A 27,247-nucleotide genomic window follows, 5' to 3' on the forward strand; every position below is an offset into this window, starting at 1 on the left:
GGGAACTACATTCAATATCCTCTGAAAAACCATAATGGGAAAGAATATGAAAAAGGATCTATCTGTATGACTGAATCACTTTGCTGTACAGCAGAAATTAACACAACCTTGTCAATCAACTCTACTTCAGTGGGAAAAAAAAGAAGTTAATTTTAATCACATCATTTTGACGTGGTTTCATTAAATTGTGTTAAAAAGCACTTATTGAACAGGTTCTATGTTTGAGGCATATGCTTTATATGCTGGGGCAATTTGTTTCCAACACAGATATTGCCCTGGTGATTTGATGCGTCCGGAAACAACTCTTGTATGGCTGCCCAAACAAGATGGATTTCAGTTACACAAGATGTCAAAGTCTGTGTGAATATGGAGATAAACTGGCTTTGTGTGAACGTCTCTGGTTTCCACATTGCTCAGATCCTCTGCCAGAGCAACATATTGGGAGCCTTGGCTTTTCATTGCAAAATATCCTTGATAATTTCATACAGAAATTGTATTTGTTTATTTTTCCTTGTTGTCCTCAGGAAGAGGTGGTTGCTTGGAGTGGACTAAATCAGTCAATAACTAATTACCGGATGTGTCACTGGCTGCTTAGCTTCTTCTCAGAGATCTGCCTTAACCGACATGCTACGTGGAGCCGTTATTCACCTACAGTATTGTCTATGACAGGGCTGGTTCCAGCTCTCCCAGTGATGACATTTCCATGCCAAGTCCCTGGGCTCAACTGCTTCCCTCTTCCCATGGGTGCCAATCTCATCCTCTCCATTCTGCCTCCTTCCTTCATAAATTTCCCCACACTCCTGCTTCTACTTAAGAGGCTGAGGTGCAATGGCTTATGGGCATATCTGTGTGTACATCTGAGTTACTGTTATCCTGAAAGCACATGGCATCACCGACTCGATGGACATGGGTTTGAGTAAGCTCCAGCAGTTGGTGATGGACAGGGAAGCCTGGCGTGCTGTAGTCCGTGGGGTCACAAAGAGTCAGCCACGACTGAACTAAACTGAGAGCACGTGATACCAAGCTTTGGCCCACCCATGCACCAACATCACTTTTAGGGTTTCCACTCTATTCAAGTTTAAAACCTCTTTCCCTAAAGTTGACATAAATGAGTCATTAAAAATATATATTATTAAATTCTATACTTCTAATCTATATTGTCATTGAGTCATTAGGGGGTATTTTTGCATTCGAAACACAGATATGATGCTTTGTCATTGTAATGAATGTAAATATTTTATATACAGATTGATCTATTTTGCTACGTTTTTGCCTTCCTTGAAAATTCAGGATATCAGATAGTGTAATTCTTGACAGATTGAATCCATCATCAGTTTGGTTATAAGTGTGACTATTTGAAAGGGTCTACTAACTCCATTTCTCTCCTCTCTCCTATTTTTGTCAGTCTTCTCATGAAGCTAATGATATGTGTTTTTTTTTGTACAATTCAAAATTAGAGTAAACCCTTGATAAACAATAGCGTTTCTTCAACATTGCCATTTGAAAGCCAACAAGGTAATGGGCATTTATTTGCGTCCTTTGGTTCCTTCTACTTTATAGTTTATTGTCTCAGATTGTTTGATTTTTATTATTAGGTAATGTGTGTGTGTGTGTACTTGCACAAGTGTAAACAAGGCCAGAGGAATTTCTCTTCACTTTTTGGGTTATTTCTTCTCCATGCTTAAGACCTAATTCAGTTTTAAATTCAGTATATAACTTAAGACCTAATTCAGTTTTAAATTCAGGATTTGTACATGCTTCAGCAGAGGCAATTCGATGACTACATCCAGCCTCAGGGTGGAGAACGTTACTTAGGGGGAGTGAGGCATTCGCACAACAGCTGCACACGTATGTTAGGAAGAAGCAGGAGCTCTTGGGGGTGTCCGAGCAGAGAAGCACATGATAAGTGCAAGCAACGTCCATTACAGCCTGGAGGAAGAAATCCTGACACGACAGACATCAACAAGGACACCTGGAAATTCAGATGTGTAGTGAACACCTCTACCATGCCCACAGAGCATCCCAAGCCACCCAACACCAGCTGTATGGGATGATGACCGAACAGAAACAGCCTACTCGTCTGAGACTGGCTGTACTGCTCTTCCAGCACATCAATACATGAAACAGTTTCAGTGCAACCTCTTTCAAAGTGAAAGATAACAAAATGCGAATAGAAAGAACACTTTGTCACGCACTCTCCTTTTTATTGTAATAGTCTAATCAGCAAGTCTAGCTTGCCGCCTGTACACTGCTTTCACTTATTCTGATTCTAACCCAACTCAATGCAATGTTTGCCCTCTGGAGACACCTTAGAACTGAGTCTAAAAAGCAACTGATGAACTCTTAAACACAATGACCACATGTGAGATTTGAAAACTTATCTTTCTTTGAAGAACATGGCATGTCCTTTCAACCATTCTTCTTTCGACCTAATTCTAATAGTAGGGGAGATAAAGAAGCTTCCTGCATCTCTTCAATAGAATGTTCTTCAAGTCTGTGCACTTTTCATTGGTACCTAAACATAATGGTACAGTGAGACTAGATGGCTACTATTTTGCCCTGAAATACAGAGACAGCTAGACATGGTCATCCATAGGTCTGATGTGTGAGACTTCAAGGCATCAGACTCTTACAGCAGGAGGCAGCTTGCTTAGAAGGAATTCTCTTGACCCTCTCAGGCAGAAGTCAAAGAAACAGTAACATCTTATGGTTCCCTAACCTAGACAAGAGGACTGCCAGGAGAAAGTAGAAATAACTCTTGAATATTGTGAGACTTTTATGCTCACTCCAGTGCTTTTCTCTTTTCCCTTGGAAGAAGACTGAAATGACTAAAGAGAAATTTTTTTTTAACCCCAAAGGTTTACTTTCTAAAATAACCATTGGTTAAATGACTCATTACGTGAGTTTTAGAAAAACAGGCATTATACGAAAGTACTCCCACAACAAAGAAACACATCAAACTGTCCACATTGTTGAAAATGGCAGTATAAAGTATTGGATTTCCAAGATGGAAGACTTATAAAGTCAAATAAGGAAGTGCTAGTTTTCATGCATTGCTGTATGAATGTAAAACAAAGCTTTATTTGAATTTTCACCAAATTTGGAGATATTCCATGTGATCTGACTTAAAATGTTATTATGGAATAGAAATGAAGTTTAGTCTGGTGAATGGCAGGTAGCACCTCGAAGAGATAAGTCTCCTTCTCAGCAGATACTGATGTGCCAAAAAGCTGCTTCTGCACATGGTCAGATAGGGATTATTATTCAGAGACAGTTCTGTTGTTTTCCTGAGCCATAATGGGTTGGTTAACTAGCTGTATAAATATGAATAATCAATGTTTATTTAATATTCCACACCATGATTGTGAATAAGTCATGTCGACATTTTTTAATCTCTTACTAAAGAGATGTCTTGAGGAAGCTATGCTGAGTACATATACTATTTCACAAAGAGAAAATAAAAAACTTTTGAAAAGAAAAAAAATAAAGTTCTGTAGCATATGCTAAATATTTTAAATTATTTACACATTTGCCTCCTATTTACAATTTTGCCTCCTAATTTGGTTCTGAAATTCTGCTTTAAGTTCAAATAGAAAACACATGTGTTCATGCTCTTCCGTGGAAAGAGATGGTATGTGATTTTTAACTTTTTGTTGTCTAACTCCCCCAATTTGGCAAACAGAGTATTGGAATAATTGTGAGATGATTTATTTCCTTGTAATGTTCAAAGTTTTCATCAGTGTTTTCATCTTTGTTGTCAGACCACTGCTTTTTCTAGTAGGCCAGTGTCATTTCAGCACGGTTGCAGTCTATTTACTTAAAACCGAGAGGCTATTATTTCTCGTAAAACTAATCATGTCTGTAACTGACAAAACTTTCCACTTTCAGTCATATTTCAGAGTATTCTTGCTCAGAATAGTTTTGTTTCTACAGATAATACACAGAAGAAAAAAAAAAAAAAAAGAAGGCTGAGGAACGTGCTTTCCCTGGGCTAGGAATAAAGACATTCCAAAACATCTGGCAAAGACCATGAAATTTCATTTGAATTTTAGCTCATTTGAATTCTTGCAGCAGTTTTCCCCTCACAACCACTAAACCAAATATGGAACGACTAAAATCGACTAATTCCTTTTGGCTGTAGTTGTGTTGGTACTAACTAGTCCCGAGAGCTACTCCAGTGTTCTTGCCTGGAGAATCCCAGGGACGGCGGAGCCTGGTGGGCTGCCATCTATGGGGTCACGCAGAGTCGGACACGACTGAAGTGACTTAGCAGCAGCAGCAGTCCCGAAAGCAAGGTGATCACACCAACAATGGGTGAGTTATCATTTTCTCCCACCGAGGCACTAACTTGGGTCTTACTGCCTAGCTCTGGACAGTGGGTGCATGCAGGCACACAGTGGGTGCTCCATAAATGTAAGCTGAAACAAGGAAGGAGGCAGTGGTTAAGTGATGCCTGTTTTAAATGGTTTTAGCAACACTGCTCAACGTGGTCACCAGGCTTGCCGTCACACGCACCCTGTTATCTCTAAGTCACCCAGATAACTGCAGAAGCCAGCATGACCTTTGACTTCAATCAGCCAGACAAGTCAAAATAAAACAAGCCCTCTCATTTCAAGTCACACTGTGGATATCTGGCTCCCAGACAGCATCACGCTGAAAAGGTAACTAAAACTGAAGATATATTTATTTTAAATACTTGTTGGGCTCAGTAGGTCTCACCCCAGAAATGGAATCTCAAAAACATCCACTGCTCTTTTTCCATATTGCCCATCCACTCAGCCAGCTTAGGACTGGCATGAGAACCCCATTCACGGAAGATCATAACTTTGAAGAGTCATCCCTGAGATACTCTTTTGTTAATAAATAAGTCAGAAAATCAGTGTCACATTGAAGAAATAATAAAAATTGTAAATGTCACCCAGTTTCAAGACAGCAGAAATGGCTCTCAGTAAAAGCACAGACTGAAATTCCAAAGGACAGAAAGGTCTGTAGCACCTCTCTCAACTATGGAACCAGAGCATGCATTCCAACCTGCAAACGCACGTGTGGTGATTTCCTACCTTAAATACATTGATAGGGAGATCAATGACCACATAGATAAGGTCTCCAAGGGCAAGGCTGGCTATCAGCGCGTTGGGGCCATTCCTCATGCACTTGTTCTGGTAAATGATCCTGAGCAGGGTTGCATTCCCCACCATTCCCACGATGAAAATAGTACATGATATCACAGTGTTAATGTATTTGAAAGCTGAAGTAATCTTAGTCTGTTGTGGGCAATAGTTGTGCATTGAGCCATTGCTGGGGAGGGCCAGATTCGTGGGTTGATGTGTGGTAACCACGAAGCTGAGTTCTGTCCCATGGAAAGCAGTGACACTGTCCACATGGATGCTTAGGTTTGTGCTGTAGCTTTCAGGGTTATCACTGATGACACCTCCAACCAGCGCCACCCAGAAGGACACCCTGAGCAAAAAGGTTTCCATCTTGATGCAAATTTCAGGAAATGTCACTTAATCTGTTGATTTGACACCCTCTTTTTTTTTTTTTTTTCCTTTCTCCACCTGGAAAAAGAAAAGAGAAAAAATGATTTTGGTTACAAATCCAGCTGCCAGTAAGATTGCAGTTGATGATCATTTACTGCTTCAATTAAAAAGCAGGATTTATATGGTAAGTAGATAACATCTGTGTCAGGTTACCCCATGGGAGAACAAAAGCAGACAAGATCAAACCTCTCTATCAGGGCAAGTTACATCTCTGTATCTCTGCCTCTGCCTCTGTCTCTCTCACCTTTCTCCATAGCTATACCTACATCTGGGGCTTTCTGGATGGCTCAGTGGTAAAGAGTCCACCTACAATACAGAAGATGAAGGAGATGCCTCAGGTTCAATCGCTGGGTTGGGAGGATCCCCTGGAGGAGGCATGGCAAACCACTCCAGTATTCTTGCCTGGGAAATCCCATGGACAGAGGAGCCTGGCAGGCTACAGTCCATAGGGTCGCACAGAGTCGGACACGACTGAAGCAACTGGACACGCATGCACACACCTCCATCTAGATTATAATGTGAATGAGGCCTTGACAGTTTCCCCTTTAGGTAGAACAGAAGAAGTTACTTTCTTTTCTCCCTTACACTTAGGCTGATAGCCTGAATTACAGAAAATCTTCAAGAGTTGAGATAACAATATTTTATTTACTAATGGAAAAGACATTACATACTGAGTGAAAGTCATATAGTAGTAAGGCATAAGATCACCAAATTTTATAATTAACCATCTAGTATTTCAACATGTGTGCTGTTAACATGTGTGTGTTTATTTCTATGATGAACATAGAAATAAAATGCACATGTGTGTGTTTAATAAAATAGAAATAAAATGCAGCTCAGGTGCTATTAAGTATTATGTTCACTGAAAATCAGAACTGTGATTAAACCATCAATACATTTAACAATCTTAGTCAATTAAAAATAAGATAGTTGATAAAGACAGAATATTTATTTTATTAAAAACCTGGATGAATAATGTGTATAATCTACCTCTTTTTTTGGGGGGTGGGCATTGCACGGCATGTGGGATCCTAGTTCCCTGACCAGGGATTGAATACACGCCCCCTGCTTTGGAAGCGTGGAGTCGTAACCACAGGAAGTCTTAACCACAGGTCTTAACCTTCAGAGAAGTCCAATCTACATCCTCTGACAGGAGTTTTTTGCTCTTCCATTTGTCAGAAATTACTATAAGAATATTTGTCAATGAGTAGAACTAGGCGTAACAGACTTTCCCAGACCAGGGGTACTATTTGATTTTCCAAATATCCTTTATACATTCTTTAAACATCCTTTATAGCTACATTGATTCTGACCAGCCATTCACCACGTTGAGCACTTCACATGTGTGATGTCATCTCATCCATACAATGACCGCGAGAACTATATATCTGTTTCATTATAAACACAGGGAAACAGGCTCAGGAAGGTCGAGTAGCTTGTCAAGGCCATAGCTGATGTGGCCCTTCTATGACACCGAGGCAGGTGAGTCTGACTTTGAGTCTGAGCTCCTAACTGCTAGACTGTACGCTCACTTAGCACTTAAAACGTTCAACAATGTTTCGAGTATTCTGAAGAAGCAACAGACATTGCAGGGTGCTTAGATATGATTGCAAAAGACCATTTCATTGTTTTGTTTTAGTCACTCGCAGAGAGCAAGTGGTCCTTCTTGTTCAGGAAGTCTAGATTTCTACTTCAGTGCTTAAAGAAAAGATGCTGGGAAATGAGGGAGGCTGGTGATTACACAACAAACATATACAAAAATGGCTCTTCCCATTTTGATCTTTTGGATATTTTCTGTGAGTTTTTGTGAACCTTTCATTTATGATGTAGTGTATGTATAGGATGAAGACACCCAGGTCACAATTTAAGTTTTAAGAATTGTGCCCTTTTGGGTCTATCCATGGTTGATATCAACCATGTTTAGGAGTTTGACAGTTATCTTGGTTATTAATAAAGCTTAGGGCATAGTTAATACATGAAGAAATAAGATTTATTCAAGGTGTACAGGTCTAAAGTAAATGTAAGGTGCAATACTGTATACTTCTGCCTTCCCCAGAGATTTTTTCCCCAGGAACCTGAATTAATTTGGGATTTCCCTGGTGGTCCAATGGTTAAGACCCTGTGCTTTCACTGCAGGGAGCACGGGTTCCAACCCTGGTCAGGCAACTATGCCACGAGGCCAAAAAAAAAGTTTACGTACTATGGTAATCTATTTTACACCTATTTGTTATCTGACTTGAGCTTTACAACTCTAGGTAGGCAGAGAGAATATCATGAGGAAACAGCCTTGAAGAAGTTACGTTTTTGTGACCAAGAAGTGGGAGGACAGGTATAACCCTTCAGTCTAATTAATCATAGGACTTGATTCAGTCTGATTAAATAATTCAAGTATCAATTTTTCTAAGCTACGAGCATACTGGGCATACGGTTCTGCCTAGACAACTGCAAGTATTGGATTGGCCAAAAAGTTCATTTGGGTTTTTTGTACCAGCTTATGGAAAAGCCCAAATGAACTTTTTGACCAAGTCAAATAGTATGCAGTTTTGTTTTTCTTTTTTCCCTTGCTTACAGTTTGGAGTATCTGACAAAATATTGATAGACCTATGAAACGCCGCTATTTCAGTTACACAGTGGTGATCAGGACTCCACTCTACACCGCTCCAAGAATAAAGCATATCGTCACCTTCCTCTTCAGATCAGAGATGGGAAAAAGGAAATTCTTCAATATCTTATGCTATTTAATGACTAATGCCTTCCAGTTTCCCAATGGGAATGAACCTTAATGGTTTTCTTCAAAGTAAGAGACAAGAAGGCCTTTCTCAGAAATGGAATGGCTCTGTGCCCATCATAGTCTGCTAGGAGGATATTTTGTGAACGGACCTGGCTAGGTGGTTCATAAAAGTAGTGCTACTGTTTGAACATCAGCACTTCGGTTCGCTTGGTGAGCTGATTACCGCAAGAGTTAAGGAGTCTTATCAAATTTGTGGGTTCTTATCAAAGTGTGAGTTGGCTACCATAAAAAGCACTTGTCTCCCTCCTCCAACAGTGACACCACCATTTCTGAAGTCATCTCGCTCAGCCTTGTCTGTACACACATGAAGCTGCAGAACTAAGGTATACTTGGCAAAGGCATGTGACTGCCATATCATCGTTGGCTGAAAGACACAAAACCAAAGGGAAAAAACCCTCTGAACTGCACGTTCCTCCAAGGATGAGTCTTAGCTCATCTCCATGGATCTAAGTCACGCTGGCTTCAGATCATCACTCATCATCAGTCATAGCTCTAGTGAAGCCTCTCAGGTTCAGACCTGAGGAACCTGGTTTACAGATTCAGCATTCTTCATATTTGGGGTCTAAGATTTGCTGGAGTTCAAAAGCTATTATGAAGCAAGAGGACTCTATCCTGATGCTTAAACCTTTTCACATCTGGGGACTCTCCGGATCAAAGTTCACCAAATTCGTGATTTGGAAATTCCAACCTTACCCACAAAGCATGAGTTTAGAGCAGGTAATTTACATGAAATGATTGCCAAGGTATTTCTCAATTAGTTAACACAAAACGGAGGGTGGGGGCGAGGGAGCATAAATAATCTACAAGAGAAAAAAGAAAAACAGATAAACTAGGAACTTTTAAATAAGTCCCCCCTCCCCCCACTTTGGTGGGTTTTGCTCACTGAGTAAGAAATTAGTAACTCTCTTGACTGACAACGCCTGTCTTTATTTTTTTTTTTTTTTATTTATTTTTAATATGCCTCCCAGCCCACCCCCTCTGCCGCCAAGTACCCGGAACGCCATTAGGATGGCGTAAACAGAGGCTGATTATGTGGGAACAGCCCTTGTTTTCCGCACGTGAAGAGCGACAAGTGTCCTTTAAAAGGAGGACACAGATCAAAACGCCCAGACCTCCACAGGCAGGTTTCCAAAGTAGCTGCCCTGGGGGTTCTCCAAAAACATCTTTCCCGAACACATCCGCCCCTCACACCCGGTGCCCTTGGCTACCCTTGGCACGTCCCGGGCATGCGGGAGCAGCGGGCTGCGGGGCAAACTTCACAAGCGGGCTTTGGAGCCAGCGACACGGGCGTGATGGTCCACAAAGTTCTCGCACGCCTGGAAAAGGGAGACCCAGGTTTTCTTTTGACGAAAACTCCGCCGCCCGCCCGGGAAGGCTGAGGGGCTTTGCATCAGCTTCCCAAACCCCAAACTTTCCCGGGCGCGCACCCGCCCAGGAAGGCGCCCGCGCAGCCACGCGCCCCCGCGGGCAGGTGATGCCAGCCCTGGTGCAGGAGGTGCCGGCGCCAGGCGACAACGCTCGGAGGTCGCCTCTCCTCCCTACGCAGAGGCCCACCAGCGTCTCCCCAACCCGACTCGGGACCCGGAGAGGAAAGAGTTGCACCGACCGTGGAGCTCCGCGGGCTCAGACGGCTGCGCGATCCGTGTGCGGCGCCCGGGCGAGTTGAAGCCGAATCGGCGAGGGTGAATGGCGAGTGTCCCGGGATCCGGCGCGGCGGCGGCCCCGGTTGCACTATTGCCTCCGCTTCGGAAAACTTCCTGGGCACAGCTTATCTGGGGAGGTCCTCCCCGAGCCGCCAGGCTTCAGCCGCTGGGGTGGATGGAGCTTCTCCACCTCTGGTCAGCAATCGCCAGACCAAAGGGCTGGCTGTGTGCGCGCGCGAAGGTTCGCAAGAAAAAGAAAACTCCGAAGGAACGCGCCTCGCGTCTGTCCTCCACTTCTCCTCCCAAAGCTCCCAGATCTACTCCACTCTAGGGCGGCGAGAAAGTCCCAGCCTTCCAGCCCTCCAGGGATGCAGCCACTATAAGCACTAGGCGGCCGCCCCCTCCCAGGCCCTGAAGGGCAGGAGTCTTTTTAACTATTTCCTTCCTGAAATGAAAGTGGTGGTGATGAGGGGGCGGTCGTCGAGGAGGAGGGTAGTTTAACAAACAAGACCCAGAACTAAGGAAGGGCTTGCTGAGAAACCTTTCCCTCCCCAGTGAGTGCAGGCAGATTTGATCTGCTTGGAGCAGCTGCAGAGAGTCAGGGTCCGGAACCAGCAGTTTATGCTCTGCGTTCCCTGCCCCTTTGCTTGGCTTCTAAGCTCCCTCTTAAGTTTATAGCAAGTTAAAGTGCTGGGAAAGATTGAAGGCAAAAGGAGAAGGGGGCGGCAGAGGATGAGATGGTTAGGTTGCATCACTCATTCAGTGGACATGAATTTGCGCAAACTCCAAGAGATAGTGAAGGATAGGGAAGCCTGGGTGGCAGAGTCCAACAGAACTTTGCAACTGAACAGCAACAGCAAAGAGCCAGTGTGCACAGCAGCTGTTTCAAGGACGTTTTGTGTCTATGTTGTCCCTTGAAGGCTATATACTACTGGCTCAGGGTAAAATAGGAGCTCCTGAAGAGACTGTGGAAGGGTCCAGTGTGTGGCTCTGAGAAACCTATGATTCCTCAAGAAATCCAATCAGGGAGGGTGCAGATGCTGCCAAAGGTGGGTCTCAACAGTTTCATCTTAAATGGGAATATGGGAGAGGAGATGAGGCAGATGAGGAAAAGAAATCAAAACTCTTTAGAAAGGAAACCCTTATATGCTCTTGATGGGCATGTAAATTGGTGCAGCCACTGTGGAACACAGTAGGGAGATTTCTTGAAAAACTAAAAATAGACCTACCATATGATCCAGCAATTCCACTCCTAGGTATATCTCTGAAGAAAATTGAAAACACTAATTCAAAAAGATACACGCACGCCAGTGCATTACTTACAATCACCAAAATTTGGAAGCAACCCAAGTATGCATCAACAGATGAATGGATAAAGAAGTTGTTGTTCAGTCACTCAGTCATGTTTGACTCTTTGTGAGCCCATGGACTGCAGCACACCAGGCTCCCCTGTCCTTTACCATCTCCTTGAGCTTGCTCAAACTCATGTCCATTGAGTCGGTGATGCCATCCAACCATCTTGTCCTCTGTTGTCCCCTTCTCCTCCTGAGTTCAATCTTTCCTGGCATCAGGCTCTTTTCTAATGAGTCAGCTCTTCGCATCAGGTGGCCAAAGTATTGGAGCTTCAGCTTCAGCATCAGTCCTTCTAATGAATATTCAGGATTGATTTCCTTTAGGATTGACTGGTCTGATCTCCTTGCAGACCAAGGGACTCTCAAGAGTCTTCTTCAACACCACAGTTCAAAAGCATCAGTTCTTTGGCGCTCAGCCTTCTTTATGTTCCAACTCTCACATTCATACAGGACTACTGGAAAAACCATACCTTTGACTAGATGGACCTTTGTTGGCAAAGTAATGTCTCTGATTTTTAATAAAGTACATATATATATTATGGAATACTACTAAGCCATAAAAACCCCCAAATTTTGCCATTTGTAACATGGATGGATTCAAAGGATATTATGTTTAATGAAATAAGGCAAAGAAAGACAAGTACTGTATGTAATCACTTATATGAGGGATCTAAAGAATAAAACAAACTAATAAATATAAGAAGGAAATGACAACCCACTCCAGTAATCTTGTCTGGATAATTTCATGGACAGAGGAGCCTGGTGGGCCATAATCCATGCATGGTGTTGCAAAGAGTCAGACATGACTGAGTGACTAAACAACAATAAATATAACAAAAAGAAACCACACAGATATAGAAAACAAATTAGTGGTTACCAGTGGGGAGAGAGAGGGAAGAGATTAGACAGGAATTGGGGATTAAGAAGTATAAGTTGCTATGTATAAAATAATCTACAAAGATATATAGCACAGGGAATATAGGTAATATAATAACTTTAAATGGAGTATAATCTGTAAAAATTATGAATCACTATGTTATATACTTGTAACTTACATCATATTGTAAATTAACTACACCTTGATAAAAACCATAAGGGAATATTTAATAATCTGATTGTTTAATATCAAGTAAATAATCAAAATAAAACATTCTATGGAAAAAAATTAATCAAGGGCTTCTTAGGGAAGACCTCACCTGGGAATCCTTCAGTGCACTGTTGGTGTGAGGCATGCTGTGGAAATGTGAGTTTGGAGCACAGATCACATTATATTCCAGACTGTTCTGATTATCAGCTGCAGCTAAAGAAAAATCACCCTAAAATGGTAGTGGTGTAAAACAACATACCTTACTCATCAATCTGCAATTTGGGCAGGGTTTGGCTGGGACAGATCACCCTGTTTATTGGGGCTGGAGGCTCCACTTCCAGGATAGTTTGCTTTCTTGGTAATGAGTGTTGGGTTTTCTCCATGTGTGTCTCCCTACAAAGTGGCTTATGTTTCTTCACAGAGTGGTGGCTGGATTCCAAGAAGGCGTGTCCCAAGAGACAGGAAATGGTAGCTGCCAGTTTCTTAAAGTCTGGGCTAGGAAATTTATACAGTGTTACTCCTGCAGAATCCCTATTCCTATCCCAGTTACTCCTATTAGTGAAGCGGTCACGGATCACAGATTCAAGGTAAGGGGTTATCGACTTCGCCTGTCAAGGCAAGGCGTGTCAGAGGATTCAAGGTTCATTTTGTACTACTATCGAAGAGATCCACAGAACACCACCACTGGAAAGGACCTTGATAGTCATCTAGTCCAATAGACTGGATGTGAGCCTGTGCATGAATCTGTTCTATCTACAGCTTCCTCATGATGAAGAGTCAGTCCGTCAGAATAATTAATAGCTTTTATAAGTGCCTTTGTTTGCATTATAAAAGGTGCCACTTCAGGCACATGGCTTAGCAAGCTGACAATATTTTCAGGGAAGAAAATGTCCTATACCAGGGCTCAAACCTTGGCATGTAAAACATGTGTTGATTTTCAGCCTGTATTTACCTTGTGACCAGATGCACTTGGGTATCTGCACGACTTGGATATTTGCACAACTGAACATATCAGTCTGTTCAGTCTCTGGGGGAGCACATCCGTCAGTCCCTACCTTTTGGGACAGTTCATCCTGCTGTGGTACAGGTCTAATTATTCAAAGTCTTTCCCTTACTCTCATTAGAATAGGTATTATCAAAAAGTAGAAAACAACAAGTGTTGGTAATAATGCGGAGAGATTGGAACCCGTGTGTGTTGCTGGTGGGAATGTAGACAGCGCAGCAGTTGTGGACAACAGTTTAGCCGTTCCTCAAAAAATTAAACATAAAATCCCTGTAAGTCCATCTTGGGGTACATACCCAAAAATAATTGAAAGCAGGAATTTGAACAGATACACATAATTCATAGCAGCATACTTCGCAATAGCATAGCAGCGTAATTTACAATAGCCAAAAGATGGAAACAATTCACATGTCTGTCTATGGATGAATGGACAAATAAAATGTAGTATATACATGTGAATGAAATATTATTCAGGCTTATAAAGGAATGCAATTCTGATACATGCTACAACATAGATGAAGCTTGTAGACATGATGCTAAGTGAAATAAGCCAAATGCAGAAGGAGAGGTATTGCAGCTCATTTAGGTGGTAGGTGGCTCGGACAGTAAAGCGTCTGCCCACAATGCGGGAGACCCGGGTTTGATCCCTGGGTTGGGAAGGTCCCCTGCAGAAGGAAATGGCAACCCACTCCAGTGCTCTTGCCTAGAAAATTCCATGGATGGAGGAGCCTGGTGGGCTACAGTCCGTGGGGTTGCAAAGAGTCGGACACGACTGAGCTAATTCACTTTCTTTCTATATGAGGTAGTTGAAGTGGTCATTGATATTATAGAGACAGAAAGTAGAATGGTGGTTAAGAGGGACTCTGGGAAGGAGGATTTATTATTTAATGGGCTTCAGAGTTTCAGTATAGGATGATGAAAATGTTCTGGAGGTGGACAGTGGTAATGCTTGCACTTAATGCCACAACCATATACTTAAAAATGGTTAAAATGATAAATTGATTTTATGTATATTTTACCACAATAAAAAATTCTTCCTGATGTTAAGATGAAATCTTCCCACCTATAATATTATCTTTTGACCTGCTCTATAAGTTCATTAAAGAGCTTTTTGTCTCTTTGGAAAGATCTTCAGATACAAACAAATACGTTTATGTGGATCGCCAGCATAGATCTGCCTTTGTAAGACATTGGCGTTGCCTCATTCTAGGTGAGAACAATCCAAACCTTCCTTAGTTTTTGGAGATTTATTTTTTCATCCTCTCTGCTTTACTTTGGGAAAAATGACTTCAGTGGATTTTAAACCAGCTATTTAAATTACCTACCCTCTCCCCATAGCCAAGACTTTAAATACTTGCCCCACTTCTGTATTCTCTGCTTTATACTTTTAACAAACATATAATTTATATTTTTGACCAAGTTTTTCAACTCAGCTCCCAAAGGTTGTTTATTTTCCCTGGAAGGTGGATTGGATTCAATATGCAGATCTTCTAGGTTGCAGGGAGTCTTTCTCAGGTGCACTTGACTTCTGGTTCAAGCTGCTCATTAAGTGGAGAATTACTGTAATAGCAGTTACAATGGTTTTTCTCAGCGTCATATTATCATTGATCTCCTGAAGAATAATTGCAGAAGATTAAGACATACTCAAGAGAGCACTTAAAAAGCAACTTTTCATGTGTCCTTGGGGTAAATGTTCTTATGAATTTAATTTAAATTCCTTGATTCAAATGTGCAGACCCATTCCACAATTGCTAATTCCTTAGCTCCTCAAATCTGAACTGCAATAAAAGGTCTGAATCTCACAGTGTGAACCACAGAGATAAAGGCTGGACAGCTGGTTGTGAGAAGAGAGACTGAGAGATTGGGGAAGCATACACCAGATCCTGATGCTGTTAGAGCTGCACTAGGCATTATCAGAGCTGAGACCTGCTGTTGGCAGTGAGTATCACTAGTCTGGAGGCGAAAAAGCAAGCCCTGGGAGTTGAACGTCCATTTTTAATCTAAATTCACAAAAGGAAGTATTTTAATCTGTTGCTTTTCAAATAAATAAATGATTGATTATTTAATTTGGGTGCATTGGGTCTTAGTTGCAGCTCGTGGGCTCTCTAGTTGTAGCACGTTGGGGCTCAGTAGTTGCGGGCTCGGGAGTTACAATGCTCAGGCTTAGTTACCCTGTAATATGTGGGATCTTAGTTCCCGACTAGGGGTTGTCCCCTGCTTTGGAGTGCAGATTTGTAACCATTAAATTGCCAGCAAGTCCCTCTAAAGTGTTTTCTCACTGCAACAGTGTTTTGCACCTGGTGGTCAAGACTGCAGGCTAGCTCATCAAAATATACTGAAGGTAGAATGTAGCCCAGGTGTTTTGTAAACTGCTGGTGGCCTCATTGGAGGGTGAAAAATCAAGCATCACTCATGATTGGCTGAGCAGATATTAGGTGTCCTCTTATGACATATTCCATCTGGCCCAAAATGTTTAACCTGAATCAAAACTTTAGCTATTCTGGTTTCCAGGAAAGATGGAAGATGAACCCACAAGTTAAACAAATACCATGGAGAAGCAGATAGATAAATCCAGAAACTATGATATTTTATAGGACAACTAACCCTGTCTCTTCAGTGAATTAAACAGTTAAAAAAGGGATTTTTTTTTTTCTAGATTAGAAACATAAAGGAGTTACATTGTCCTGGATTGGATCCTGGTTTGTTTTTTTTTTTTTTTCCCTGGTTTTCATAAACCAATTATAAAGGACATTTTTTTGAGAACTAGGAAAATTTAGATTTGGACTAGGCATTAGATTCTTTACTATTTGAGCTAACAGGGAAGAGCTGAAGCTCCAATACTTTGGCCATCTGATGTGAAGAGCCTACTCATGGGAAAAGACCCTGCTGCTGGAAAAGATTGAGGGCAGGAGGAGAAGAGGGTGACAGAGGATGAGATGGTTGGATGGCATCACTGACTCAATGGAGATGAACTTGGGCAGACTCTGGGTGATGGTGAAGGACAGGGAGGCCTGGCATGCTGCAACCCAAAGGATCTGCAAAGAGTCGGATACGACTTAGCGACTGAACAACAACCACCACAAGGTATTAGATGTTATTAAGAAATTATTAATTTATTCAGTGATATTATTTGAGAGGCATATAGAAGAATTGTCTTTTCTTTTCAAGATTCTCTTAGGATTGATAGAATTTACTTTTAACTACCAGATAAGAAATGAAAAAGATAAGAGTTAAGGGAAAAAAAAAAAAAAGAAGAAAGTGTTAATACCCAAGTCTTGGCACATAACAGGAGTAATGGCAATAAATGATAGCTTTTTTCACTTTCATGGGTTCCTTCCTGGTTTGTCTGTGTGGTGACTGGTAGAGCAGAATAAGCAGCATCATGTGATGACCTGGGTGACTTCAGGAAGGTGTTACAGTAGAGGGACTAAGGCCAGGGAGACCAGCGGCATCTGAGGAGCCACAAGGTAAAAGCTGGCAGGGGCTCTGCTGCCTTGAGTTGGTCAGGAGGAGAATAGTTATCCACAGCAGAGCTGATGCCAACACTGCGGCAGGAATCCTTAACAAGGTGCAAGTGGCCTGGGACTTCCCTGGTGGTCCAGTGGTTAGGCCTCTGTGCTTCCACGGCAGAGAGTAAGGGTTCAGTCCCTGGTTGGGGGACTTAGATCCCACATGCTGTGTGGTGTGGCCAAAAGAAATTAAAAGTAAAAGAGATGGAGGGGCCCAAGTGTTCCAGAGTTTGTTAGTGGGGACAGGCCAAAATGGGTCCTCTCATGACATCACTGTGTCTCTGGCTCTTGAATGATCCTTAGGCTGAAATGGGCTTGAGAATTGTGAGTTGCACTTGTAATCAAAGAAGACAAACAAAAAGCCTGATTGTGAATTAAGGAGACTTAGTGAAAGTACTCTTGCCTGGAAATCCCGTGGATGGAGGAGGCTGGTAGGCTGCAGTCCATGGGGACGCTAAGAGTCGGACACAACTGAGCGACTTCACTTTCACTTTTCACTTTCATGCATTGGAGAAGGAAATGGCAACCCACTCCAGTGCTCTTGCCTGGAGAATCCCAGGGACTGGGGAGCCTGGCGGGCTGCTGTCTATGGTGTCACACAGAGTCGGACACGACTGGAGCGACTTAGCAGCAGCAGCAGCAGTGAAAGGAGGTGTGTTGGGCTGCACCCCACAGACCTGCAGGCCCTGTATTGCCCAGCCTTAAGACTGAAGAAAGAGCCTGGAGTCAGTGACAGACACATCGGGGCTTTATTAGATGGGAGATCTTACCCATCTGAAGCAAAAGTGTCCTGAAGTGATAGCCCACTGTGGAGAGCAGACAGCCGGCAGGACACAGCAGTAGTCTTCACTCCTGAGGCAAATAGGAAGACTATCAGTTATAAGGGGAATTGACTCATCAGTTACCAAGGAAACCAGCAGAGAGTTACAGCCCTCTTAGCCCCTTGATCTAAGTACCTTTAAGGGGCAGAGGTCTTCCATTTGATAAATTATTGTAGGGGAGCCATTCTGATCTAAAGTTTAGAAAAATCACCAACTAAGGCAGGGAGCAAATATGCAGGTATTTGCTGACTGTGCTCTCTGATTAAGTGAGAAGGTCACTTATGTGAGTAGGTTGTGGACAAGCAGGGAATGTGCAGAGAGCAAGAGAACAATCTGGAACAGTTTGGCCATACAAGGCAATAGCAGGTCTCATATGTAGAAACTTCATATCAGGAGAGGGAAAGGCAATTAGGTTTTAATTGTTATTTAGATATATCAGGGAAACATGGTAGACTTTGACATTGACAGAAAAGATTGGTAGGTGTCCTGACTAGTTAGTGCCTTGTGGATGCTGATATTGTCAGCTGGCGCTGCCACAATGAAATACACAAACCGGATGGCTAAAACAACAGAAATTTTGTTGTTTTGGAGGCCTGAAATTCCAAAATCAGGGACTATTATGCTCAGGGTGTGATAAGAGTCCTCTCTTCCTGGCTTACAGATTACTACGTTCTTGCTCTGTCCTCACATGGCAGAGAGAAAGAATGAGATGGTAGATAAAGTACTCTGGCATCTTCTTATGAGGGCACTAATCCCATAGAAAAGCTATGACCATCCTAGACAGCATATTAAAAAGCAGAGACATTAAGTTGCCAACAAAGGTCTGTCTAGTCAAGGCTATGGTTTTTCCAGTAGTCATGTTTGGATGTGAGAGTTGGACTAAAGAAAGCTGAAGGCTGAAGAATTGAAGCTTTTGAACTGTGGTGTTGGAGAAGACTCTTGAGAGTCCCTTGGACTGCAAGGAGATCCAACCAGTCCATCCTAAAGGAAATTAGTCCTGAATATTCATTGGAATGATGAAGCTGAAACTCCAATATTTTGGTCACCTGATGTGAAGGAAAAGTGCCCTCACTGGAAAAGACCTTGATGCTGGGAAAGATTGAAGGTGGGAGATGAAGGGGATGACAGAGGATGAGATGGTTGGATGGCATCACCGACTTGATGGACATTAGTCTGAGTAAGCTCCAGGAGTCGGTGATGGACAGGGAGGCCTGGTATGCTGCAGTCAATGGGGTCACAAAGAGCCAGATATGACTGAGGGACTGAACTGAACTGAATCCTGTCCTCAGGGCCCAACTCTCATGACCTCATCTAATCTGAATTACCTCCCCAAGCCCCATCTCCAAATACCTTCACAACAGAGGCTCTTTAACATATGAATGGAGGAGAGGATACAGACATTCAGTTCATATCACTCCACATCAGAATTCATGTTCTTCTCACAAGCAAAATACATTCCTTGGTCTTCCCTGGTGGTCCAGTGGTTAGGACTCTGCGCTCTCACTGCCAAGGGCCCAGGTTCAGTCCCTGGTTGGGAAATTAAGATCCCACAAGCCACACAGTATGGCCAATGAATAAATAGACAAATTAATAAAAACTCCCAAAATACATTCATTCTGGTCCAACAGCTCCCAAATCTTAATTCATTCCAGCATCAATTCTTAAGTCTAAGGTCCAAAAGTTTCACTTAAACATTATCTAAATAAGATACAAGTAGACTCAAGGTATGATTCACCCTTAGACAAAATTTCTCTCCTGCTGTGAACGGGTGAAACCAGACAAGCCATATGCTTACAAAAACAATGGTGGGATAGTCATATGTAACGGGAAGTTGTAAAATCATATTAACTTTAGGTTTTTTGATGCTTTATAATTCTACAATTCCTTTTGCATGGAGCTTATCATATAAGCTCCTTGGCTTTAGGATCAAAATGGATATTTTGAATATAAAAATAGATATTCAGGAGATAAAATGGACCTTGTGTTTAGGAAAAAGATGTCCTTATTTATCATTGATCAGGATATGTGAAAGAAAAGTTTTAGGAAGATTAATTTGGCAAAAGTGTTTTACATGTCTTAGTAGTAACTAGGGCAAGAAGACAGGTTAGGTTGATGTATCTTAGTATGAAGCATGGAGGTAGAGAATAAAGTGGTAATGGATACTGCTTTGGTGGTTTGGTGGTAATGTTTAAGGCAAAAGTCCTGGAGACATTTAAAATGAAGACTGGTGTAGCAGCTAGCTTACGCTGCTTATGCTGTATAAACAAATCCTTCCCCCTCCCCCCACCAAAGACATACTGGCTGAAAGCAACAATGGTTTCCTAGCTCAAGATTTTGTACATCAGAAATGTGGGCTCGGGCATCCGGGTGGTTCTTTTTGTTGGCCTTGCCTAGGCTCCTTCATGCAGTAGACTGTGCTCACATATCTGCTGTCAGATATGCCGACGGCTCCCATAATGCCGTCAGCTAGCATTAGATGGCCTTGCTCACATATTTGTCCCTTGGCTGGAGTAAGGGGTTAGTTATCAGGGTCATGTGTCTTTCATCATCCAGCAGGCTTTCCTGGCCCATTCATCTAGTGGTATCAGGGTTCCCAGGGCAGCGAGGAAGGGTAAGCCCCAATGAACAAGTACTTTTTGAGAACTTCATATTTGTTATTAATCTGTTGGCCAAAGCAAGTGACACAAGCCCCAGGGTCAGTATTGAAGAAGACTAGACAATGACATGAAAAAAGAGAAAGGAAATTATACTAGTCATTTGTGCAAATCAGCTAATGCAACCCAGAATTCTTTTTTTTTTTTGATGAAGGAGTGCAGATAGGATCTATAGGATGAAGTGAGAAGAGTCTAAAAAATGACACTAAAATTTCCTGGAGGGACTTCAGAACTGTTCATCAATATTTATTGAGCAAAAGCTGTATTAGGTTCAGCTAGGAACAGAGATTTGAAAAAGTAACAACAAATAAGATAGGACCCTATCCTAAAGAAGCCTTGAATCTAATGGGGAAAAGTTATGCCATCAGCTTAAAAACAATCCAGTAAGTGTTAGGATTAGACCTATCTGGGTCTTAGATATCTTTAGATAAGGGGCTGGGAAACATTCTCTGTAAAGTGATGTCTAGTAAATAGTGTTGTCTCTGTGAACCCAATAGCCTCTACCACAACCAGTGAACTCTGCTGTGATCACTTGAAAGGAGCCTTAGAATACATGTAACAAAGTGACCAGGTGAAAAAGATGGACAGTGAATCCATTAGGGTGCCTGGAAAGGGAAACCAGGTTTGATGGAGTTTATGTGGGAAGAAGAGAAATTCAGTTTTTAAACAGCTTGAATCTAAGGGCATAGGAGAGCTTCAGGCTTGAAATAAAACTATAGTTATCAGTAACTGAAGCCAAGAGTTGGATGCATTTCACTTGGAGAATGTGTAAAAGAAAAGGGCAAAGAAACAAGGATGAGCTTCATACCAAGCATTCAGTAAGAAGCTTGTCAAACGGAGAGAATATCCGAGAAAGAACCAGAGAAGGGCAGTGTTGGTGGCACAGAGAAAGAAGAGGGTTTCAGGAATGAATGAGTGGTCAAAAGAGGTCAAAGGGAATGAAGAGTGGAGACGGGTCACGGAGATGGGCAATAAGGGGGATATTGTTCTAAGGCTGCCAAGTCGAGCCTTTAGGGAAACTTTTCTGCTTTACACACATTCAAAATAGCTTAGTAATTAGAAACAGTGCAGAAAGACATGCGGAAACATTGCTAAGTAGCGAGTATAACTCTTTTTGTTAAGTTTATTTTTGTAATAGGTGGAAGAAAAATCAACACCATCTACAATTAGCGTGTGCTACATTAAGCTTTTTTTCAAGACTGCTTCATAACTTTTGGAAAATAATTTTCTTGGGAAATAGTTCCATTTCTACTTTTATATGGAGGGGAACAAGTGACAAGGAAGTCGGCATGTAAAGTAAAGCTCGAAGCAAAGCCTTTTCCTAATTTCTAATTTACAATTTTAAAAAGTGAAGATGTTTTCCGAGGCTTTATCTGAATGCTGAGTTAAAGGAACCTAAGTGTCCATCAACAGCTGAATGGATGAAGAAGATGTGGTGTGTATTTATATGTATTATATATGATACACACACACACACACAATGGAATATTAGCCATTAAAACAAATGAAATAGTGCCATTTGCAGCAACACGGATGGACATAAAGATTATCATACAAGTGAAGTATGGCAGAGAAAGACAGCATGTGTGTGGAATCTAAAAAAAAAAAGGATACCCGTGAACTTATCTACACGACAGAACACAGACTAAGAAAACAAATTCATGGTTACCAAAGGGGAGAGGTTGTGGGGAGGGATAAATTAGGAGTTTGGCATGAACATGTACACACTATTATATATAAAATAGATCATCACAAGGCCCTCTTGTGTAGCACAGGGAACCCTACTGAATATTCTATAATAACCTAAGTGGGAAAAGAATTTAAAAAAGAATAGACATATGTATTTGTTTAACAACCACTTTACTGTACACCTGAAACTAACACAACATAGTAAATTAATTATGTTGTTGTTGGATAGTTGCTAAGTAATGTCGGATTCTTTTGCAACCCCATAGACAGGCTCCTCTGTCCATGGGATTTCCCAGGTAAGAATACTGGAGTGGGTTGCCATTTCTTCCTCCAGGGGATCTTCCTGATCCAGGGATCAAATTCGTGTCTTCTGCATCTTGGGTAGATTCTTTACCACTGAGCTACGAGGGAAGCCCATAAATCAATGATGCCCCAATATAAAATTTAAAACTTAAAAAAAGGAAAGAAGCAGTCATGGAGAGAGGTAAGGGGTGAGTGGTCTTCCCAAGTGGTGCTGGTGGTGAAGAACCCGCCTGCCAGTGCAGGAGATGTCAAAGACCCAGGTTTGATCCCTGGGTCGGGAAGGTCTCCTGGAAAAGGAAATGGCTACCCACTCCAGTATTCTTGCCTGGGGAACCTCATGGACAGGGGAGCCTGGAGGGCCACAGTCCATACGGTTACAAAGAGTCGGACACGACTGAAGCGACTTAACACGCATGCACAGGAAGTGAGCAGGTTAGGGCAGGAGAAGCAAGCGATCAGTGAAGTATGGGGGTACTGGGCCACAGCAGGGATGCTTGGAGCTGAAGAGGACACACGGCCCGGGGATCGCACCGGCTTCCAGGCACCAGAGTCACGCCTGCACAGTTGAGCAGGAAGCGGCTCTCCCTTGGCTCCTCCCCTAGACAAGGTCTCAGGGTTTCTTCCCAGTCCCTCCTTTCTCCTCCCTAGCGCCTCTCCCCGCCGTCTTCTCTGTGAGGGCTCTGTTGGCGGTCCTGTCTTGCCTGCCCTTGTGTTCAGAGGTCCAGAAGTCTCCTGCCCACCATCAGCCAAGAGGAAATGGCCAGGTCAGGACCCGGGCTCAGGTAGGAATCCTTCCTCACGCCGGTGGCTCCAAATCTTCAACCTTGTGACCTCTAGTTCAGGGCCCACTGGGGTACCAAGGTGAATGACTTTGCCGAGCTGCAAACTAGAGTAGGAAGACAGGTACTGATTTTTGAGAACCTCAGTTATATGGTGAGGGCTGAGACCTTCCAGAAAATGAGGCAGGAGAACTTGATCACTGCCCCCTGCTCCCAACCCGGCCCCTTCCCCTACCAGTGTTTGGTTCCTTGATTGGATTTTGATTCTTGCTCTCTTGTGAAGCAGGGGCTTATTTCCACCCAGACTTCACCAAGGTTCACAGTTTCAGGCTCTAGTTACAATTAGAAAGGCAGTTGAGATAAGACATTTTTTGCTGAAATGAATGCTGAATCTGACTTTGGTACCCTGACACAGAATGAAGCCTCAGAGACAGCGTTTTGAGTGAAGTAGAAAAGAATAGCTTTTTTTTTTGGTTTGTTTTTGCTTTGCCACACAGAATGGGCCACAGCGGGTTAATGCTGTCAAGACTGTGGGTCCCCACCTGGAGGGGGTAGTGAGGTGCCTTTATTGTAATGGATCAAAGAAGGCGTGATTGAGACCAGCTCCTGGACCTTCTTCTGATTGGTTGGTGGTCGGTAAATGGGAGTCAGCATCATCAACCTCTGGTTTCAACTGGTCTGGGGTCTCTGTGCTTGTGGGCGGCACACAGTTAACTTCTCCCACCTGGTGGGGGTTTCCATATCTGCAAAACAGCTCAAAGGTAGAGTTCTGTGTATCCTTTGAGGGGGAACCAGGACCTTGCCCCAAGCCTGTTCTATTCTTTCTTTCTTCTTGGTTGCCCCGGGTCTTTGTTGCCACACTTGGGCTGTCTATAGCTGTGGTGCTCAGGTTTTTCGTTGCAGTGGGTTCTCTTGTTGCAGAGCGTGGCCTCTAGTGTGGGCTCAGTAGTTACAGTGCGGGGACTTGGTTGCTCCGAGGAATGTGGAATCTGCCTGGAGCAGGGATGGAACCCATGTCCTCTTCATTGGCAGGTGGATTCTTTACCACTCAGCCACCAAGGAAATCCTGAACCATTGTTTCTTGATTGTTCCTCCCTTGTGTCCTCATCTCCTCCCTTCCCTGATTAGCAACTGTTTGAACCTGCTCACTGGAACTCAGGGAAGGTCATGGAGGCTGAAGGACGCCTATTTCCTATAATCAAGAAATTGGAGGGAATTCTCTGGCGGACCAGTGGTTAGGACTTGGTGCTTTCACTGCAGAGCCTGGGTTCAATCCCTGGTTGGGGAACTAAGATCCTGTAAGCTGCACAGTGTATCTAAAAAAGAAATCAGGGACTCAGAAAGACCTGTGTGCCCAGCAGCCCCACATGTCCTCCATGGTTTCAAAATGAGGGAAGCGGAACTTATAGGTGGGGCAGGGAGCTGGGTTATGGCGTGTTTATGGCTGGATCACATCGATATGGGAGAGTTACCAGTCAACAGAATATAGAATCCAGAAATAAACTGCTGTGTATGTATAAGTGCTTAATGTAATCATAGTAGCTCACGTCTGTTGAGGGCTTACATGTCAACTACTGGAACCCTTTCCCAGATTATTTTTTTTGACTCTCCGATAGGCGCAATTACTATCTTGGTTTTACAGTGTTACCTAAAGTCATCACTGGTAAGTGTTTAAGCCAGGCAGACTTCTGACTCCAGAAGTCTCGGTGGTATCAATAAACTGTTACAAATCATTGGTTGGTGGGAAAAAGACTATCTGAGGAATGACTAAACATTGGGGGTGGGCTTTACCTCTGTTTTGTTTGTTAAATAAATACCAGATGAATCAAGAATTTAAATGTAAAGAATGAAACAAAAAAAAATACAAGAAAAAAAATCAAGACTTCTGGCTTTTCATGTATATTTATTGATGATTTTTAAGTAATGTTTAATGCAGAGTTCTGTAACATAGCTTTCCAAAGTTTTTCATATTAATTTGTCAACCAGGGCTTTAGGACTACAACTTAGATGTCCAAAACTGATGATGGGTTTTGTGCTCTATAGAGCTTAAAATATAGATTTCAGAATTTTCTCAATGTGCCATTAGCAACAGCTCAGCTATCTTCCATGAATGAAGTCTCCTTCCCAGGCACTTTTTATCCCTCAACTGGAAGACTTAGAGGTGGCTTTGCCTAAAGGAGGATGGGTGGATTAGACAGCATCTCAAGGACATTTGTTGACAGCTCTCTGATTTGAATATTTTGGGGCAGACACCTGTATTCGTTTGCTAGGGGTGCTGTAACAAAATACCACAGACTGAGTGACTTCAGCAACAGAAATTGGTTTCTCACAGTTCTGGGAGCTGTAGGTCTGAGATCAAGGTGTTAGTAGGTTTGGTTTGCTCTGAGATTTCCTCTCTCTTTGCCTTGTAGATGGCAGCCTTATTGCTGTGTCTTCATCTAGTCTTTGCTTATGTGAGTTCATGTTTGTTTTTAGTCTTAACATTCTACTGCTGCTACTGCTACTGCTAAGTCTCTTCAGTCGTGTCCGACTGTGCGACCCCATAGACGGCAGCCCACCAGGCTCCCCCGTCCCTGGGATTCTCCGGGCAAGAACACTGGAGTGGGTTGCCATTGCCTTCTCCAATGGGTGAAAGTGAAAAGTGAAAGTGAAGTCGCTCAGTCGTGTCCGACTCTTCAAGACCCCGACCCCATGGACTGCAGCTCCTCTGTCCATGGGATTCTCCAGGCAAGAGTACTAGAGTAGGGTGCCATTGCCTTCTCCTAACGTTCTACAAAGACACTAATTCTATTTGTTTAGGGCCCACCACATGATCTCCTTTTGCCTTAATTAGCACTTTAAAAGCCCTGTCTCCGAATGCAGTTATTGAGGTTAGGAGTTTAACATGGGCATTTTAGAGGAGATACAACTCCCCTATGACCACAACTTTATATATATATATATATATATATATATATATATATATATATATATATAAAATTTTTAAAATTAGAGGATAATTACTTTACAATACTGTGATGGTTTCTGCCATGCAGCAACACGAATCGGCCACAGGTATACACATGTCCCCTCCCCTCTAGGTTGCCACAGAGCGCTGGCTTTGGGTTCCCTGCAACATACAGCAAGCTCCCACTGGCGGCCTACTTTACATATGATGATGTATGTGTTTCAGTGCTGTGCTTTCATATCATCCCACCCTCTCCTTCCCCCATTGTGTCCAAGATGTGTTTCCTTTGCTGCCTGGCAAGTGGGATCATTAGTACTCTCTTCCTAGATTCCATACATATGCATTAATATACGATATTTGCCATGACTGCATCTAAAACGTGCACTCTGGGTCTAAAATGGCAGCATGGAAACCCCGCTCTCCAGGGTCTGGTCCTGCCTGCTGCTTCATGTACTGCCCTTTGCTGTACATGCTTCACAAGTGTATGTGCTTCTGTGGAAATATTTTAAAGTAAATCACAGACATTATAAACTTCATGTCTAGATATTTAATTATTTCTCAACTGTAAGAACTTTTTCTTCTTTTAAAGATTTTTTGATGTGGACCATTTAAAAAATCTTCATTGAATTTGTTACAGTATTGCTTCTGTTTTATGTTTTTGGGTTGTTTTTTGCCCTGAGCTATTCAAAAGCAGAGACATTACTTTGCCGACTAAGGTCCGTCTAGTCAAGGCTATGGTTTTTCCTGTGGTCATGTATGGATGTGAGAGTTGGACTGTGAAGAAGGCTGAGCACCGAAGAATTGATGCTTTTGAACTGTGGTGTGGGAGTAGAGTCTTAAGAGTCCGTTGGCCTGCAAGGAGATCCAACCAGTCCATTCTGAAGGAGATCAGCCCTGGGATTTCTTTGGAAGGAATGATGCTAAAGCTGAAACTCCAGTACTTTGGCCACCTCATGTGAAGAGTTGACTCACTGGAAAAGACTCTGACATTGGGAGGGATTGGGGGCAGGAGGAGAAGGGGATGACAGAGGATGAGATGGCTAGATGGCATCACTGACTCGATGGACGTGAATCTGAGTGAACTCTGGGAGTTGGTGATGGACAGGGAGGCCTGGCGTGCTGTGATTCA

General features: G+C 42.7%; 1 protein-coding gene across 2 annotated transcripts in view; it reads right to left on the minus strand.

Moving 5' to 3' along the window:
* Positions 1-10,613, minus strand: part of EDNRA (endothelin receptor type A) — a 76,522-nt gene extending 65,909 nt beyond the window's left edge. Inside the window, exons 1-3 of one of the 2 annotated variants that reach the window (XM_040251361.1) lie at positions 9,938-10,613; positions 8,421-8,695; positions 5,061-5,558 (exon numbers count right to left, since the gene is read on the minus strand). In XM_040251361.1, the coding sequence (XP_040107295.1) occupies positions 5,061-5,480 (420 nt within the window). In that variant the 5' untranslated portion in view covers positions 5,481-5,558; positions 8,421-8,695; positions 9,938-10,613. The remainder of the gene's footprint in view (positions 1-5,060; positions 5,559-8,420; positions 8,696-9,937) is intronic. The other variant, XM_040251360.1, reaches the window with a different exon arrangement.
* Positions 10,614-27,247: the final 16,634 nt, after the last annotated feature.

Source organism: Oryx dammah, unplaced genomic scaffold (genome assembly GCF_014754425.2).
Source record: "Oryx dammah isolate SB20612 unplaced genomic scaffold, SCBI_Odam_1.1 HiC_scaffold_12, whole genome shotgun sequence".
Classification (NCBI taxonomy): domain Eukaryota; kingdom Metazoa; phylum Chordata; class Mammalia; order Artiodactyla; family Bovidae; genus Oryx; species Oryx dammah.